The sequence below is a fragment of the Lissotriton helveticus genome, chromosome 7 (assembly GCF_964261635.1).
Source record: "Lissotriton helveticus chromosome 7, aLisHel1.1, whole genome shotgun sequence".
NCBI classification, from domain to species: domain Eukaryota; kingdom Metazoa; phylum Chordata; class Amphibia; order Caudata; family Salamandridae; genus Lissotriton; species Lissotriton helveticus.
In genome coordinates this window covers 402,174,895-402,195,096 of record NC_136068.1, presented here as the reverse complement: position 1 = coordinate 402,195,096, position 20,202 = coordinate 402,174,895, and the positions used below count along the sequence as shown (strand labels likewise).

The window sequence follows — 20,202 nt, the reverse complement described above, 5'->3', positions numbered from 1 at the left end:
TCATTTGGATTCCATATCAGACGGAGCAGTCAGAAAGGTATTTGGGTTCGTCCGACTTGCAGACACCTGAACTACCAAGCTTTCATGCAGGGTCGCCCGGGGCAGGGCAGTCGTAATCTGGCAATTGACCTGGTGGCAGAGTAAGGTTTGGCCCAAGCCCCCAAAAGGGTATCTGTCTCACTGAACTACAAGAGGGGTCCAGTAGATGTTTACCCAGGCTGGAGCACTTTGGTCAGAACACTGGGTTTGACCTCTAAGGTGGGGAACTGGAGGTCAGGAACTGTGGCCGAAAGTGCAGGACCAGGATGAGAGGAATCTGGACTCAGGTGAAGTATCAATGGCACTGCTATTGACTTTACTGAATGTCATCATATTTCCAGTTTTAACAACCACATCATAATCACTGCCTGAATCTGTGCCAAATAAGGCATGCATATGCCCTTCTTTGTGGAGGTGGCAAGTCCAGTGGTTGAGGTGGCGACTCGAAAGCAGAGCACGGACTGGGTTGAGATCACAGCAGTGCTGACTTGGAGTAAAAGAGCACAAAGGGCACCTCGCCATCTGGCGTCCATAGAGTCAGCATCGGCATTGAAGCTCCAGAACTGAGGTAGAGCCAGAAGCGGAGTCAGAATGGGAAGTGGAGGAGGCCCAATGGTGAATTCGGAGGTTCCTACGGGTGCTCTGGACAAACCTGCCAGCAGTATGCCATATGGAGGGCCTTTCTACTCCTTGAGGCCCGAAAGCTTGCCAGAGAGAGTTGGTAATGATTCGAAGAGCTGGAGCATGGCCTCACAGAACTCTTTGATCTGCCTTGCTCAGAATATCTTAATATGGTGACCACTCAATGTACAGCTAGAGGGTTACTGGTGTTTAAGTGTTTGGAATTACAAATAGTGGAACCCATTCTCACCACTCAGCCATGAACTTCAGCAAGAGCGGGGACGTCCTACTAAGCGTGAGCAGTGCAAAATGGCACACAAGCAAGGGTAGGGAGTAAATATTTCACGTAAAAAAAGGTACCTACTCACCTGTCGGATAGCACCTCAATGCTAGTTCAACAAAATAGAGGGGCTCACCGAGGCCCACCAGCACTGGTGGAATGAATCCACACTCACCTACGATCAAAAGGCACTGCAGGGCCTACACATTATGTGGATACCACCCAGGCATGTTTAAGCTTCTGGCAGTTTCAGATGTAGTGGAGTTGTAGGCTGCACAAACGATGTCATGCAGGGGCTGGAGGTTAGTTTCCTTTGAAAAGTTCCACCACAGTAATGGTTCGTCTCACCTAGAATTGTGTTGCTGTTGGTCAACGAGATAGAGTCCATTTTTCACCTCTGTATTTGCTGTAAAGGATTCTAGTTGATGACATATGTATGGTGTTAGAGCCGCTGCTGGTAGGTTCTTGTGAAGCAGCTGCTTGAATTAGTTCTCCCCCGTTCAATATAAGTTGATGTATAGAAGTTATTCAATACTCAACAGAGAATGCAAAAAAGAAAACTGTGCCAAATGCAGTCTATTTGTGGACAGGAAGGCATATATGTCATCAACTCCTTGTGTTCGCTGTGCTGTTATTACCAGCATTTTTTGGGGTGGGAGTACTTAACGCTTATCTAACCCCATCCCTCTACCAATGGGTTCACTGGTTATTTTCAGTACACAAGCTTATCTATTGTCAGTTTCGAGGGAACCAGAGGAACCAACGTTTACATGCGGTGACCAAGACGATTGGTATTCTATGACAATTAACATAGTTTAATCAAATGAAGTGTTAATAAGAAGAGTGGAATAAATAGATCCCTAGTCCTAGATATCACACATGAATCAACGTATCAGAAAACAATGCAGTGTTGCAAAGGCTAATCCTCTATAGCCTACTCAATTGAAGAGAACAGGCACATCAGCTTACAGAGAGACACTACTTGTTTAATAGACACAAGCATATATTTATATATTCTGTAAGCCTAATATATTTTGTACTGGGAAAGCCAGCATGCAGCATTCTTTTGTTGTATATTTTATATAAACAAGAAAACCAATACAATCTCGGAAACCTATAAAATTAGTATTTAGTAAGCCAACTTCCAATATTAATGCATAGAAACAGGTAAGTTCAAGTATTCTAAGTAAGCAAAATAAGAATTATTTATTTAAATGCTAGACTAAAGCATGCAGTGACCTAATTCCTTAAGAATTGATGTGGCAAAGAAATATTTTCCACCCATATAACCAAGACAAGTCTTCAAAAACCTGGAAACTTAACATTGCTTAAATTCTTACTTACATCGTCCATCTCTTCTCCAAATCCTACAGGTTTTGAAATGGCATCGGAAATCTCTTGTGCCAGCTCCTGCTGGTCAGCAATATCTTGCATTAGCTCATCTACTTTATCTATATCCCTAAAACAACACATACATTGAGAAAATTGTTAAACGGGAGTTGAAAACAATCTGCCACTATATTAACAAAAACAAAACCCATACAGTCTTCACTAGGAAAATATAAAAACTATATCTCATACAGAGTTTGATGTTGAACACAGAAATGCTAACTGTAATCCAACTTAATGTACAAAAGCACTGTGTTTAATTGTTCAACCTATATACAAATAAGCAATGGCAATGCCAAAAGGTCTGGCTTGATATTTTTCTATAATGTATATGGTAACTGTTAGCTTTGTGGATGAAAACTACTGAAAAAGAAGGACCTTGTCTTATATTTGTGCACACTTGTACATTATATTGGAATGGTCATATCAGATTATATTTACCACTAAAATTAGAACTACAACAATACAATGGAATTAAAAAAATTATAGGAGGTATAAAAAAAAAAGTTGTGAATGTAAAATTAAATAAGTAATCTTATCTTGAACAATCTTGTAAATGTACAGCAATATAAAATTAGCAAGCCGGAGCCAGGGTACCCGACTGAAATATAACTCCGCCGCCCTCAGCGCAGTCAACACCAGACGACCGCCCGCCTGCTACCGAGCCACCCCGAAACGCACCCACGGACCCTTCACCTATCAAGCCTGCAAATTCGCCTGCCTCCGATTCTGCCACCCGCCAGCCACGCCAAGCAACAACGACAACCACCTCAAGTGCATCCTCAACACCCGATCCGTCCACAAGCACGCCGTCGAACTCTGGGACCTCCTCGACTCAACACCACCAGACGTCGCCTTCCTCACGGAAACCTGGATGAACACGTCCTCGGCCCCAGATATCGCCATAGCCATCCCGGGCGGCTACAAGATCACCCGGAAGGACCGCACCAACCAAACCGGAGGATGAATCGCCATCATCTACAAGAACACCATCAACATCACATCCAACGCCAAAGACACACTCTCCACCGCCCAACACCTACACTTCCAAATACACACCGACCCCAAGACCACCCTGAGAGGAACGCTCATCTACAGACCCGCGGGCCCGCGCACACAATTCAGCGAAACCATCGCCGACCTCATCAGCCCGCAAGCCCTAGCCTCACCAGATACATCCTCCTAGGGGACCTGAACTTCCACCTAGAGAAAAACAACGACAACAACACCACCACCCTGCTCGACAACCTGGCCAATCTCGGACTCAAGCAACTGGTGGACACATCCACCCACCGAGCCGGCCACACGCTGGACCCCATCTTCTCCGCCAGCAGCCAGGTCTCCTTCATCAACTCCACAGAACTACACTGGACCGACCACAGATGCACCCACTTCACCTTCAAAAAGAACACATCCCACCACCGCACACAACAAATCCCCCGCAGATGCTGGAGCAAAATCACCACAGACCAGCTCATCTCATCACTAAGCCAGAACCCGCCAGCCGACACCCCTGACACCAACAACGCAGCCCACAACCTCGCACAATGGATCACCAACTGCGCAGACGACCTTGCTCCACTGAAGAACCCCCCAGGCAAGACCGGCAACAGGAAAACATCATGGTTCACAGACGCCCGCAAAGAATCAAAGAAATCCTGCCAGACCCTCGAAAAAACCTGGCGCCACGTTCGGACTCCAGAAAACATGACAGCCCTCAAAAACGCCACCCGCGAACACCACCAGCTGATCCGCACCACCAAAAGGACATTGTTCAAAGAGCGACTAGACAAGAACACCCACAACAGCAAGGAACTCTTCAGCATCGTCAAAGAGCTCTCCAACCCCAGCGCCAGCAACAACGACATCACACCGTCACAAGACCTCTGCAACTCCCTCGCCACGTTCTTCCACCGTAAGATCGCAGATATACACAACAGCTTCGGACCACAGACTCCGCCTCCAGTAACAGAACCAACGACCCCTACCACCACCCTCAGCACATGGACACCCATCAGTACTGAAGACACCACCCACGTCATGAACACCATCCACTCCGGCTCCCCCTCTGACCCTTGCCCCCATCACATCTTCAACAAAGCCGACAGCATCATCGCACCCCACCTCCGGAACGTCATAAACAGCTCCTTCACATCAGCAACCTTCCCGGAGAGCTGGAAGCACGCAGAGATCAACGCCCTACTGAAGAAACCCACGGCGACCCTAAAGACCTCAAGAACTTCTGCCCCATCTCTCTTCTTCCCTTCCCGACCAAAGTCATCGAGAAGACCATCAATAAACAGCTGACCGCGTTCCTCGAGACAAACAACTCGCTCGACCCGTCCCAGTCTGGATTTCGAGCAAACCACAGCACCGAAACCGCTCTCATCGCAGCCACCGATGACATCAGGACCATGATGGACAACGGAGAAACACCCGCCCTCATTCTCCTAGACCTCTCGGCAGCATTTGACACCGTTTGCCATCGCACCCTAATAACCCGCCTCTTCCACACTGGGGTCCAAGGAAAGGCCCTGGAATGGATCACCTCCTTTCTCTCTGACAGAACCCAGAGAGTCCGCCTCCCTCCCTTCCGCTCAACGGCCACCGAGATCATCTGCGGCGTACCCCAGGGCTCCTCGCTCAGCCCAACGCTCTTCAATATCTACATGAGACCCCTCGCCGCCATCGCACGCAAACACATCAACATCATCTCCTACGCCGACGACACCCAACTGATACTCTCCCTCACCAAGGACCCAGCCACCGCCAAAACCAACCTCCAGGAAGTAATGAAAGACGTCGCAGAATGGATGAAGCTCAGTCGCCTGAAGCTGAACTCAGACAAGACAGAGGTCCTCATCCTCGGACAATCCCCCTCCGCCTGGGACGACTCCTGGTGGCCCACAGCACTGGGCTACGCGCCTACTCCCACGGACCACGCACGTAACCTGGGATTCATCCTGGACTCCTCCCTCTCGATGACCAGGCAAGTTAACGCCGTCTATTCATCCTGTTTCAACCCCCTGCGCATGCTCCGAAAGATCTTCAGGTGGATCCCCACCGAAACCAGAAGGACCGTCACCCAGGCCCTCGTCACCAGCCGACTGGACTACAGAAACGCCCTTTACGCAGGAACCACAGTCAAACTCCAGAAACGACTTCAGCGCATACAAAACGCCTCCGCCCGACTTATCCTCTACATCCCCCGCCACAGCCACATATCCACCCACCTAAGAAACCTGCACTGGCTCCCCGTCAACAAAAGGATCACGTTCAGGCTCCTCACCCACGCACACAAAGCGCTCCACGACAAAGGACCCAAATACCACAACAACCGCCTCTCGTTCTACACCCCCACCAGCCAGCTCCGCTCAGCCAGCCTCGCCCTCGCCACCGTGCCGCGGACCCACAGAACCACCGCCGGAGGAACGTCGTTCTCCTACCTGGCCGCAAAGACATGGAACTCACTCCCCACGCACCTTCGACTGACCCAGGACCATCTCACCTTCAGGAAGCACCTCAAGACCTGGCTATTCGAGCAATGACAGCACCCCTCCCTTCCTTCCTTTAGCGCCTTGAGACCCTCACGGGTGAGTAGCGCACTCTACAAATGTATGGATTGATTGATTGAAGGAAAATAGTAGTGAATGAATATTAATGTTAGGGGAAATGTATTAACTTTAAAAAAAATAGTTTTTTTAAAGTAGATTTGAAGTCTTTTAAGTGTTGATTTTGTGTTTCTGTAAAGTGCATTGTGAACATTAAGTGTAATGCTTAGCACCTTTTAATTTGTAAGATGTGTAGATGTTTGTGCTGTGACAGGCTTAGGATATGCTAAGTATGCTATAGTTTCCTAGACTCTTTTTCCCAAAACTACAGCTTCAGGGTAAGAGATAAAAGAGCTACAGGTGTATGTAATGTTTGATAGGTTAGGTATGGTAATTATATGGCACGGTAGGCAAAGAGTAATAGCAGTGATGGGTCGGTAGGTAGCTAAACTAGTTAAGGTAGACATCGTGAGGTGAGTAGGTATGGTAAACACAGATTGTAGGGTTGGTATGGTAGGTAGTTACGCTATATTGGGTATATATGTAGTTTAGAGATGGAGGTAGGAAAGGCAGGTAGAAATTGCTGGTAGAAAATGCAGGTACGGTCAGAGTGTAAATGTGTTAGGGATGGTAGGCAGGGTAAGGGAATCCTGGTATGAAAGAGTAGGTACGTGGGTGTGTAGGTATATTATGTTAAGCAAGGTAGGACAGAACAGTTGTCATATATTACATTTTACACTATTAAGGCATTTGTAGACTTGTTTACAAATCATAGTATTGTTAAAGAGAAGAGCAAACATGTACGGTTATAAATAATGCACATTTTTCTTATAGCAGAGTGATTTTAATTTAATAGTAGGAGCTGTAAATTGTTTAGCTGGTTCCCTGCATTTCTATGTCAGGACCGGAGGCTTTGGATTATGCATAACCTTTCTTCCAGAACAATTTGGCACTACATATCCCATGAGTCCCATAACTGTCGACCAATGCCAGCTCATCATCTCCATGTAAAATAGCCCATAAGGAAGTGCGCTCTGGTTTGCTAAGACTTCTTGGGTATATTCTAAAAGCTTCCCTGGGAATGCATTCCGCCGAGTGCTTACCATTGCCTTTGTGGTTTGTAACTCACATTTGCTTGCATTCTATTTGCTAGCTTTAATTGTTTTAGGCTGTCCACCATGAATTAGTCCCTCCTGTGAAGCATAGCCTATGCACAATCACTCCTTGTATTCTTCCAGGAGTGCCCCTGTAAACAGGCCTTTAAATTATGTTCTTATCTTGGCACATTTACTGTGCATTCAAAGACTGAGGTTCACTGTCAGGCTCTGTCTTTCAGGGAGCTTAGTGTTTACTTTCCTTTCTCTGACTTAAAAGTGAAAGCATTTATGTGACAATCTTGCTGATTAACCATGTGAGAGGAAAGGCTGTAGGATTTTACTTTTACTAGCACACAAATGTTAAAAGTCTGTAAATAATTTATGCAAATATTTCAGAATATATCAGAATTAAAAAAGCACAAATAAAGCACATTTTTGTAATTCTTCAGTGTGAAGGAAACACATATTTTAATAGGAAAAAAACAAATACATACACTAGGTAAGGACCTTTCCTTTTTTTTTTTGTTGTTGACATGTTACCGTTTTTAGGTCTCGGCTAGCGTAGGCTGCGCACATGTGCAGTCTCGCTGGCAAGATTGAATGATTTCGAGTACGTTTCACTAGTGAGGTTAAGCCCCGCCCCTCTTTTCCATTGGCTGGCGCCACCGTTCATGCTAAACGGTGGCTAGTCATTGGAAAAGAGGTGTTAGTGACGTACTCTTTTCTCTTTTGAAGCCGTCCCACTTGGACTGGCTTCCTTGACTTACGTGTGTGAAAAAAAAAGGTTTCTTATCTTCTTTATGGGGCGAAACAGATGGCCCCATAAAGAAGAATAATAAACCTTTTTCCACACACCTAATTTAGGGCCAAGCCCGTCCAAGTGGGACGGTTCTAAAAGAGGAAAGTCTACGTCATGCCGAGCGCTTGTTCCGAGCGCTTGTTTAATAGAGCTTCTCTCTGGCTTGAAAACCAATGACAGACCCCCATAATTTCTGACCCCGGCATAAGCAACCTCTACCGCACAGTGAGATATTACAGGCAGGCAACGGCGTAGGCAGAGTGCATTGCCCGCGATTCCTGGAAGTCCTTGTAAGCAGAGAAAAGCGGGCAGCGACGAGTGCTGAGCGCGCTGCCGCGAGGAGAGCTGGAAATCGGCCAGCGGCATTTAGGCGAGCTCGCTGCTAATTTTTAGCGGGCCGAGTAATTGAGGTAAAATACCCTTTCTTATTTCACAGACGCACCCCACACAAAACACGTCCCACTGCCTGGAGCGCACATTCACCTCCCGGACATTAAATGCGGCAAATTACGTGATTTTCCCCCTGCTTCATATACACGTTTCCAGGCTTTTCCCCCTTCCCGCCGTCTTTTGTGAGTCAATATACACGGCATTAAATTGGATTTTGTGTACACAACTTCACGCGCGATATACTCACCCAGTTCGTGTATTTTGTTGTATGCTGGGATTTTTAGTCCTGTTTACCACCAAAAGAGACCGGGCAGCACGTAGAGCACCCCCCGAGGCAAAGACCACCAGCCCCCCACAGCCCGCCAGCATGTAGGAGGGCTCGTCCCGCCAGCAGGGCCCTCCCAGCGAAGACAGCGCCACCCCGAGGACAGTGACCACCATGGATATGATCATGAGCCCGCGGGCCGCCTGCACCTCGGGCGCGAGAAGTAGTCTTGCCGGTTGAGGCCGCAGGTCCGCTGGTGCGTGGACTCCACCTCGCTGCAGATGTCCCAGATGCCCTGATGCTCTCCGAAGTCCGGGGCTTCGCCGGTGATTTGGCTCTGCTCCCGCCAGTCCGGCGCGAAAGTGCAGGTCAGGGCAAGCACCAGCCCGCAGGGGGCCAGCACCATGCTGACGATCATCGCCGCCAGGGTGCGCATGCTGCCTGCGGCTGGGAGGTCTGCAAGGAGGAGCAGTGCAGGGCTGCACTGTAGAAACGCAGCTCCCTCCACCTGTTGCAGCTTCACCACTTGCTGCCGGGAGTCATGTTACAGTCCAGAGGCTTTCTCAGGTAAAGATGGTCTCTCAGGAGTGTGTACTCCTGCCTCTTGTTCTGTGGCCTCCCCTCGGGTCGCTGCCCTGGGGCTGCCTTCTCTCCGTGCTCCTGTGCACACTTCCTTCTGCTTCTTCACACGTCTCCCGTACCTCTGAGCGAACCCAACCCGACCGGCCAGTCAGAAACTGCAGTGGTGACTGTAGTACAGCAACAGGAGGATGGGCAGGATGGTGTGGGGTGAGGGCGCCTCTCTCGATAAACACCTGCAGGGAGCTACTTCCCGCAGCCACAGCTGAAAGATAACACTGTTCTCTGTAGAGCAGCACGGGCAGTTGGACCGTGTCAATGTCTTTCAAGGAACTATTAAAAGCCCAATTATGAATGTAGTTTAGCACCTAACAGTATTATATAAGTTTTTCATGTTTGCCCCGTTGCTACGCCTGACTCGTCAAGTTATATATATGTAATTTCATCCGTTACAGGACCACCCTATAAGTTTGCAATTAGCTGTGCCTGCAAAAGGCACGAGGGCTTCAGAACATAAAACATATAGCTGCAATTAGTAACCCTTTAGAATTTGAACATTGGCTGCTTCAGTGAGGGGTTGCGACCCGAAGATAGGAGGAGGTTATGACTACTGTAATGCAACTAAAACATGTTGACCTAAGCCATCATTTCTCAGTGTCTCATTGATGAAATGCGTTTCGTTCTACTCTACTTAAGTGACAAGCGCAGACAAACACACAGGCACGCACAGACAGACTCCCCGAAGTGACAAGCGCAGACAAACACACAGACACGCACAGACAGACTCCCCGAAGATGACAAGCACAGACAAACACACAGACATGCACAGACAGGCGCCCCGAGGTGACAAGCACAGACAAACACACAGGCACGCATAGACAGACTCCCCGAGTTGACAAGAGCAGACAGACACTCATACCACACTGTTCTTTACCTCCACATTCCTCTGTTGCTCCACGTCCCTGACAAAGCAACACAAGCATTTGCAAAGCTAGCTGGTCCAACTTATGCTGCCAGCCTTTTGACTTTGTCAATGTATGTTGGTTTTTGTAAAACTTTATTGTTTGGGACCAACAGTTACCTTAACCCCTTTCCATGGTGCCCCACTGACAACAAATGCTCTTTTCATCCGGTTATAGCAGTGTGTAAGGCTGAATGAGGAGAGTTAATATAACACCCAGGATAATGTACTGCATGGCTAAATACTTTTAAGTTTCCTAAAGGCGAGACCGTTGCATTGCAAATGCTTGTTTATTCCTATTGCGTTTCTGCCCAACAGTAAAGGAGGATCTGGTAGCTTATTTTGAGCTGGGTATTATTGTATATGTAGTTAGTATCTGCTTGAATGAGCCTGTAAAGGATAAGGTGTATGGGGTTTGTGAATAGGAACCTCTGACTTGACTATCGACAATCCATACTGGTTCTTTTGTGGTCCCAAGAATATTTGCCCTTACTTATCAAGAGAAGGGACTTACACGTTTGATTATTATGGGACTGTGGCGGGTTACGTACGGGTGTTCAGAATACCGGAACATTTCGGAAGACCATTCGGTAGTAGCTTTGATCCATGAACTGATCAGTGAAAGATTATCGCAAGGCTGGCACTTAGAAGAGATTTTTCTTCCGGAGTGGTTAAGATCCCATTCCCCAAGGAAGCCTTATGTAAGGTTAAATGCGTTGGCCGCGTCCTTTTGAAAAAATACTATAAAGCAAATTGATTAAAATCACCAACCAAGACATGAAACCATCTATTTATTTGTTTTTTGAATTTACGATACTGATAATCTATTTGTAGTTGCCTCTCTACTTGTATACAATCCATATCACTAGGTTGTGTGTTTTGGGATTTGGATGCCAGATTTCTCAACGGTTCGAAGTGAGCAGGTCCAGCCAGATGGGGAGCTTCTGGTGGGGAACTACTAAGAGATTTAGTAGCGTCGTATACCACGGCTAGCACTCTAATCTAAGGGCTACCCGTATGAGATGTTTGCCTAAGTTTCCGAACCAGAAAGGGAGGGAGAGGCGGAAAAGCATAGGCAAATATCCCTGACCAATTAATCAATAGACACAATTGACATAATTTACAAAATTCAATGAATTGATCAAAAAACAACAAACGTTGGATCCACAGAGTTTTATTCACTGAGGGATCAAATGTAATGAATACAAAATGCAATTTAACAACTGTATTAAAGGTTATACAGTGCCCCGGGAGGGAGGAAGGAAGTGATAAAGGTGAGGATAAGGTAGTGGCGGGATTGTGTGACAGTAAAATCAAACATTCGAAATTGCGTATAGCTGTGATTCGTCTAACAGCAAATGCCAAAAAGGCTAATAGTAACCAAAATTATTGAAAGACATATTCCACATGGTATACTAGATATACATAGTTCAGGCGTGGAATTGCCACAGGAAGAAAAACAGTCGACGTTTCGACCCTCTTATCAATGCAGGGGAGGTTGAAATCCTTGCTGTGGGGTCTTCATCAGGACCAAGGGGTAGGGGCAGGTAACCTAATGTATAAAGGTAGAGTAAACTAAAATTAAAATTAGAGGGGTACAATTCCTGCCTCTTAGATTATCACAATGGTAGTTGGTATAGAAAAGCTAATAATGGGAACCTAGTTGAGGTTAATACTGGAATGAAATATCTATAACGGGGTATTTAGCTCATAGACAAATTAGTCGCTGTAAACACAGTAATGTGAGACAATTAATATTACAAGGATTACATTGGTATGGAACGCATCTGTAAAGAAGGACAGTGTTGTGTGACTATAACTGTTAAAGGAAGGACTCGAGTATCAAGATACAAAATGGGGCACGGATCATGGAGGTGAGACATGGCACACAAGTGACGTGGCAAGGTTAGTAACTAATAAAACCAGCACGTCAAGATGTTAAATCACAATGGAGGCAACATAGCGCACGGTTAGCAGCCCTCCAAGGGGTCAGAGATTGATTGTAGCGTCGTCAAAGTCTGGCGGCACCTGGGTAATAATCATGAACTTTATGAGGAACTAAGAAAATACGATGCGGTAATGGTCATTTAAAAACAAATAACGAGGCTTACCGATCGTTGAGCGAGACACTCGCTCGGTGCTAGTTACGTAAGGGACGTCATGGGGATTGAATCCGTAGTTAATCTGATGGAACAAGACAGGAAAAAAGAAGAAGAATGACCCGCAGTTCACGGATAACCGCTAAATAATTACTGTCCGGGACGTAGTGATACTCACTAGGAATGAACTAATCAAAGCGCTCGGTACGGGAGAGTGTAACGCGAGCTCTGTTTCCTGAATACTCAAGTAACCATGGTGATGAAGTCACATGGTGCAATGGCAGGTAATGAAGCTCGAAAACAGACTCAGTCACATGAAAGTATCCTGGGACATTGGTAACAATCGAATACCCAGATAGTTTAAAAATTCAATATAGAACGCGTGGTAGATATAAATAAAATTCCAAATTACAAGTACAGTTAATTACACATCACAAGGAATTAATCTAATCGGCATGGCGTACCTCTCTGACATGAGGGTAAAGCACATTGCGCATGTCAGAAAATTGAAACTTTGACAGAAGGTCATGACAACCGGTTCTTAGGCAATGACACTAAAACACGATAGATAAGTTATAAGGCATTGATACTGAGACACGCATGAGTCAGACGGAAGGTCCATCAAACAACAACAATTAATTAGCATGGCGTACCTCTCTGACATGAGGGTAAGGCACATTGCAAACTTAATCATATTTAAGGGCCGATGTTAGGGCAGTAACATTGGGCATGCAGATATCCCGGTGATTGATCAACCCACCCAGGGTCATGTTAAGAAATAGATACACTTCATCATGGCAGGGTGGCTAATTGAGAGAATGAACTGTCATGTTCATTAAGGCCAGTAGTGATTGAGTCAAAAAAATAGATCCATTTAAGTTCACGGGTGTTGAGAATGTCAGAGATATTGCCACCTCGTGGTCCCAAAGTTGCTTTTTCAATGACAACCCATCGTAGACTTTCAGGGAGATGAGAGTTCAACTTGAAATGGTCCACTAGTGGTGCACCAAGGGTCTCACAGCGGATCCGGCTCATGTGTTGTAAAATACGAGCTTTGACTTTTTGTTGCGTTTGGCCAATGTAGATTTTTTGACATGGGCAAACGATGGCATAAATAATGTTGTTTGAATTACAGTTGCTGAAGGATTTCAGCTTGACTGTAAGATGGTGATGTTGGAATTCCTTGGTTTGGATTACAGAGTCACAGGCTTTGCAGTTCCCACATTTGAAATGACCAATGACAGGTGGCAGGTTCCACAGGGAGGTAATAGTGGGTTGAGTCTCAGAAGATAGAAAGGAGCAAACCACATGGTCCTTTATACTCTTTGCCTTCTTAAATGCATGCAATGGTGTCTCAGGTTGTTGGATATCCTCGGATACCAAATGCCAATGCTGATTAATGATACGTTTGATCCTGTTGCTTTTGGTATTAAAGGTAGTGACACAAACAATGCGACTGTCTTGTTGGTTGATTTTGTCTTGGGGTGATAGTAATTCCTCACGGGGATAGAACCAAGCACGTTTGCGGGCTTTCTTGATCAGACGTCTCGGGTATCCCCGGCTGAGCAGTCGACTGGAAAGCTCCTCTGATTCGGAGAAATAATGATCTTTGTTGGAGCAGTTTCTCCGTATTCTTAGAAACTGCCCAAAGGGCAGATTGTCGCGAAGTGCTCGCGGGTGGTGACTGCTGTAAGCCAAGAGAGAGTTTCTTTCAGTCTGTTTGCGAAACAATTTGGTACATAGTGAGCCAGCTTGATGAAAGATGGTGACATCGAGGAAATCAATGGTGTCACTGTGAGACTGGATCGTAAATTTGACATATTGAGATTGTTGATGCAGCCAAGTGAAGAAACAGCTTAAAGTATCTTGGTTGCCATTCCAGATTATTAAAATATCATCAATATACCTCATCCAGAGGCCAATGTGGTCTCTGAATGGGTTCAATTGATTAAGGACTGAGTCGTCTTCAAAAGCTGCCATATACAGTATGGCTACATCCGGAGCAAAGGGGGCCCCCATCGCTACGCCGGATGTTTGGAGGTAGAATTTGTTATCGAATAGGAAAAAATTGCGAGTCATCGCTATTCTTAGTAAAGCAACAATAAATTCAGAAGGAACTTGTACCGGTGCAAGGCGTTTTTGAAGGCATCTTGCAATCACTGTCAGTGCTTCTTGTTGTGGGATGCAGGTGTATAGCGAGACCACATCACATGTAGCAAGTCTCTGGATTTGTGGGTCATAAGATATACTTTTCGAGCTTCATTACCTGCCATTGCACCATGTGACTTCATCACCATGGTTACTTGAGTATTCAGGAAACAGAGCTCGCGTTACACTCTCCCGTACCGAGCGCTTTGATTAGTTCATTCCTAGTGAGTATCACTACGTCCCGGACAGTAATTATTTAGCTGTTATCCGTGAACTGCGGGTCATTCTTCTTCTTTTTTCCTGTCTTGTTCCATCAGATTAACTACGGATTCAATCCCCATGACGTCCCTTACGTAACTAGCACCGAGCGAGTGTCTCGCTCAACGATCGGTAAGCCTCGTTATTTGTTTTTAAATGACCATTACCGCATCGTATTTTCTTAGTTCCTCATAAAGTTCATGATTATTACCCAGGTGCCGCCAGACTTTGACGACGCTACAATCAATCTCTGACCCCTTGGAGGACTGCTAACCGTGCGGTATGTTGCCTCCATTGTGATTTAACATCTTGACGTGCTGGTTTTATTAGTTACTAACCTTGCCACGTCACTTGTGTGCCATGTCTCACCTCCATGATCCGTGCCCCATTTTGTATCTTGATACTCGAGTCCTTCCTTTAACAGTTATAGTCACACAACACTGTCCTTCTTTACAGATGCGTTCCATACCAATGTAATCCTTGTAATATTAATTGTCTCACATTACTGTGTTTACAGCGACTAATTTGTCTATGAGCTAAATACCCCGTTATAGATATTTCATTCCAGTATTAACCTCAACTAGGTTCCCATTATTAGCTTTTCTATACCAACTACCATTGTGATAATCTAAGAGGCAGGAATTGTACCCCTCTAATTTTAATTTTAGTTTACTCTACCTTTATACATTAGGTTACCTGCCCCTACCCCTTGGTCCTGATGAAGACCCCACAGCAAGGATTTCAACCTCCCCTGCATTGATAAGAGGGTCGAAACGTCGACTGTTTTTCTTCCTGTGGCAATTCCACGCCTGAACTATGTATATCTAGTATACCATGTGGAATATGTCTTTCAATAATTTTGGTTACTATTAGCCTTTTTGGCATTTGCTGTTAGACGAATCACAGCTATACGCAATTTCGAATGTTTGATTTTACTGTCACACAATCCCGCCACTACCTTATCCTCACCTTTATCACTTCCTTCCTCCCTCCCGGGGCACTGTATAACCTTTAATACAGTTGTTTAATTGCCTTTTGTATTCATTACATTTGATCCCTCAGTGAATAAAACTCTGTGGATCCAACGTTTGTTGTTTTTTGATCAATTCATTGAATTTTGTAAATTATGTCAATTGTGTTTTTTGTCCACACTGGGACCCCCTCTTCTTTGTAACTATTCAACCCAGGTCCCAGTGACTATGATTGGGTAACCCACCTACTTATAAACCACTTCGAGCAGACGGCTGTCTGCGAGGTTTCTTTCCTTCTTTTCAAATTTACTTTGTATCTTCACAAATGGTAGAAAGAGAACTCCTGTCCTACTCTGAGGACTACATAGACAAACTCCTGGAGAATCCTGAGAATATTTTCTTCTCCTCCAACATTCCATCAATTGACTTCTCATTGAAGGACAAGATCTCGCGTCTTGAGAAGAAATTGGTGCGGACACGGTGGCATGGCCATTTGCTCACAAAATATTTGAAAGAGAATATTATCCCTGTTGGTCTCCAAATTAAAATTGAACCGGCAATCTTCATCGAAGTCCCAAAATTTAAAGAAGGGTTCAGTCACATTTCCAACAATTGTTCGCGCCATTGGATGGTGCTTGGTGTTGAAACTGCAGCTGACCAAGTACAACAGATTTCCTCTGAAATCAGGGCATTGAAAGCCGAGATCGCTGCTGATCCTAATTTCGCAAGTGCCAAGGATACACTAACCAATTTGGAAGCCACCCTGAAAGATTTTGACTTAACCACTCAGAACCGGAAACTTGAAAAGCTGGCCCGTGACATTCGGTTATACGACAAGAAAAAGACCTACCCATACCTACAAGAGGACTACTACCGGCAAGACACTCAGGGTCGCTTCACCAACAGAGGTCGCGGTGCCTATCGGGGAAGACGTAATTTCCATACCTTCTCCGATTCATCCTACAGCTCCGAAGGCGAACAGGACCAAGCCGGTCACAACTATTACCAATATCCAGACTACAACTACCCACCCCACCAAATCTCTCCTTTTTTAGGACAGGGCCCGGGCCCATGGCGACCCCCCCGAGGCAGAGGCAACACCTGGCCACGTGGCCAACAACAACGTGGCCCACAACACAACCAGACCAATTGGGATGGTGGACGTGGCCAAGCCCAGAAGCAAGTTCGCTTCCAACCCGAACAACAAGGCGAGAGGGTGACACGGAACAAAACTTACCGCTGGTAGAAATCAACGATACCTCAAACCCAGTGTTGAACATATCTCAACAATCACTCACTAATGCTGAACTTCAAGTACTGAGCAAAGGACTGTCTTACGTTCCTACTCACAAACCAGACAATTTCATTATACGAACCGAACTTTACAAATTCTTTCGAAAGATTCGATTAAAATACTTCTTTCGCAACACTGAAGCACAGTCAAAGCCATCTGTCACAGGCTTTCGACCTCCATCAACCTTTGTCCCATATGCTAGCAGTATGTCCAACCAGATCTTAGCATATGAAGCGGTGGTTTGGCGTGATGTCCAACGAGTACTCCAGGACAGAACCTTTATAAGACATAACACCAGCATACTTGAGAAGACAGCTTTACAGACATTGGCGAATAACCGACAAGTTGTGATCAAACCCGCTGACAAGGGTGGCGCCATTGTAGTGCAAGATTCATCCGCCTACAAAGCTGAAATCCTACGGCAACTACAAGACGATTCATGCTATCAACTACTCAGATCCGATCCGACCAATTCCGCTGCACTTGAAATTTTGGAAGTGACCCAGGCTGGCTTTGATTTGGGAGTTCTGTCCGAGAATGAATTTCTGTTTTTGAACAATAAACATCCTCGCCTGGCAACACTGTATACCTTGCCGAAGATCCACAAGAACCCGACTAATCCACCTGGCCGTCCCATTGTTTCCGGATGTGGGTCCATTCTGGAACCACTAGGGAAATATATAGACTTTTTCCTTAAACCTCTGGCTGAATCCACTCCATCGTATCTACGAGACACAATGCACACCATCAACCTTGTGGAAAGTATGTCTTATGACCCACAAATCCAGAGACTTGCTACATGTGATGTGGTCTCGCTATACACCTGCATCCCACAACAAGAAGCACTGACAGTGATTGCAAGATGCCTTCAAAAACGCCTTGCACCGGTACAAGTTCCTTCTGAATTTATTGTTGCTTTACTAAGAATAGCGATGACTCGCAATTTTTTCCTATTCGATAACAAATTCTACCTCCAAACATCCGGCGTAGCGATGGGGGCCCCCTTTGCTCCGGATGTAGCCATACTGTATATGGCAGCTTTTGAAGACGACTCAGTCCTTAATCAATTGAACCCATTCAGAGACCACATTGGCCTCTGGATGAGGTATATTGATGATATTTTAATAATCTGGAATGGCAACCAAGATACTTTAAGCTGTTTCTTCACTTGGCTGCATCAACAATCTCAATATGTCAAATTTACGATCCAGTCTCACAGTGACACCATTGATTTCCTCGATGTCACCATCTTTCATCAAGCTGGCTCACTATGTACCAAATTGTTTCGCAAACAGACTGAAAGAAACTCTCTCTTGGCTTACAGCAGTCACCACCCGCGAGCACTTCGCGACAATCTGCCCTTTGGGCAGTTTCTAAGAATACGGAGAAACTGCTCCAACAAAGATCATTATTTCTCCGAATCAGAGGAGCTTTCCAGTACACTGCTCAGCCGGGAACACCCGAGACGTCTGATCAAGAAAGCCCGCAAACGTGCTTGGTTCTATCCCCGTGAGGAATTACTATCACCCCAAGACAAAATCAACCAACAAGACAGTCGCATTGTTTGTGTCACTACCTTTAATACCAAAAGCAACAGGATCAAACGTATCATTAATCAGCATTGGCATTTGGTATCCGAGGATATCCAACAACCTGAGACACCATTGCATGCATTTAAGAAGGCAAAGAGTATAAAGGACCATGTGGTTTGCTCCTTTCTATCTTCTGAGACTCAACCCACTATTACCTCCCTGTGGAACCTGCCACCTGTCATTGGTCATTTCAAATGTGGGAACTGCAAAGCCTGTGACTCTGTAATCCAAACCAAGGAATTCCAACATCACCATCTTACAGTCAAGCTGAAATCCTTCAGCAACTGTAATTCAAACAACATTATTTATGCCATCGTTTGCCCATGTCAAAAAATCTACATTGGCCAAACGCAACAAAAAGTCAAAGCTCGTATTTTACAACACATGAGCCGGATCCGCACATAGGATGCACCACACGCAGCTAGGGTTCTAGATACATTACACCACACACACGAATGCTAGTCCAACAGTTATTGAAATGTTTCCCCCTCCCCCTCGTATTAAACTACCCAGTTATTCCCTTTGGTTGACACAGAGGCTGTTCATACTGTACACTTGATAATGCTCGATCACCCTTCCTCATTTGCATTTCACATAAGGCTGATTGGCTGCGCCCGTGACCAGGAAGCGGGCACCCAGCGGTCCATGCGACAATGGAGGGTATGATGCTGCCTCTACCCCGCTGCCACATTCATCAGGGGACTCCACTTCAAACAATGACTGTTGACTTTTGTGACCACACTGGTCCCTTTCTGCAGTGCTACGAACTGCGAGCACTGCAACATGAGTCAATTCCTGGCAACGTCACCTATGGACTAATGCACTTCCACCAGCAACTGTTTATTTTCACTCATGTACAACTGACATGTCAACATGTGCTATTTGCTGGATACCGTTTGTGGCAATACTTCATTGTTATGACACTGTATGAATAACTACTGGCTTATCTGTGAAACTAAATAAAGTTTGGGACCGTTGGTCTTAAAAAAAAAAAAAAAAATGAGCCGGATCCGCTGTGAGACCCTTGGTGCACCACTAGTGGACCATTTCAAGTTGAACTCTCATCTCCCTGAAAGTCTACGATGGGTTGTCATTGAAAAAGCAACTTTGGGACCACGAGGTGGCAATATCTCTGACATTCTCAACACCCGTGAACTTAAATGGATCTATTTTTTTTACTCAATCACTACTGGCCTTAATGAACATGACAGTTCATTCTCTCAATTAGCCACCCTGCCATGATGAAGTGTATCTATTTCTTAACATGACCCTGGGTGGGTTGATCAATCACCGGGATATCTGCATGCCCAATGTTACTGCCCTAACATCGGCCCTTAAATATGATTAAGTTTGCAATGTGCCTTACCCTCATGTCAGAGAGGTACGCCATGCTAATTAATTGTTGTTGTTTGATGGACCTTCCGTCTGACTCATGCGTGTCTCAGTATCAATGCCTTATAACTTATCTATCGTGTTTTAGTGTCATTGCCTAAGAACCGGTTGTCATGACCTTCTGTCAAAGTTTCAATTTTCTGACATGCGCAATGTGCTTTACCCTCATGTCAGAGAGGTACGCCATGCCGATTAGATTAATTCCTTGTGATGTGTAATTAACTGTACTTGTAATTTGGAATTTTATTTATATCTACCACACGTTCTATATTGAATTTTTAAACTATCTGGGTATTCGATTGTTACCAATGTCCCAGGATACTTTCATGTGACTGAGTCTGTTTTCGAGCTTCATTACCTGCCATTGCACCATGTGACTTCATCACCATGGTTACTTGAGTATTCAGGAAACAGAGCTCGCGTTACACTCTCCCGTACCGAGCGCTTTGATTAGTTCATTCCTAGTGAGTATCACTA

At 45.5% G+C, this 20,202-nt stretch overlaps 1 protein-coding gene across 2 annotated transcripts in view; it reads right to left on the bottom strand.

Annotated features, from left to right (window-relative positions):
* The window catches only part of CHMP4B (charged multivesicular body protein 4B), a 156,243-nt gene that overhangs the window by 44,724 nt on the left and 91,317 nt on the right, over positions 1–20,202 (bottom strand). For both annotated transcript variants that reach the window (XM_078652277.1, XM_078652276.1), the window contains one exon: positions 2,285–2,399. In XM_078652277.1, the coding sequence (XP_078508403.1) occupies positions 2,285–2,399 (115 nt within the window). The remainder of the gene's footprint in view (positions 1–2,284; positions 2,400–20,202) is intronic.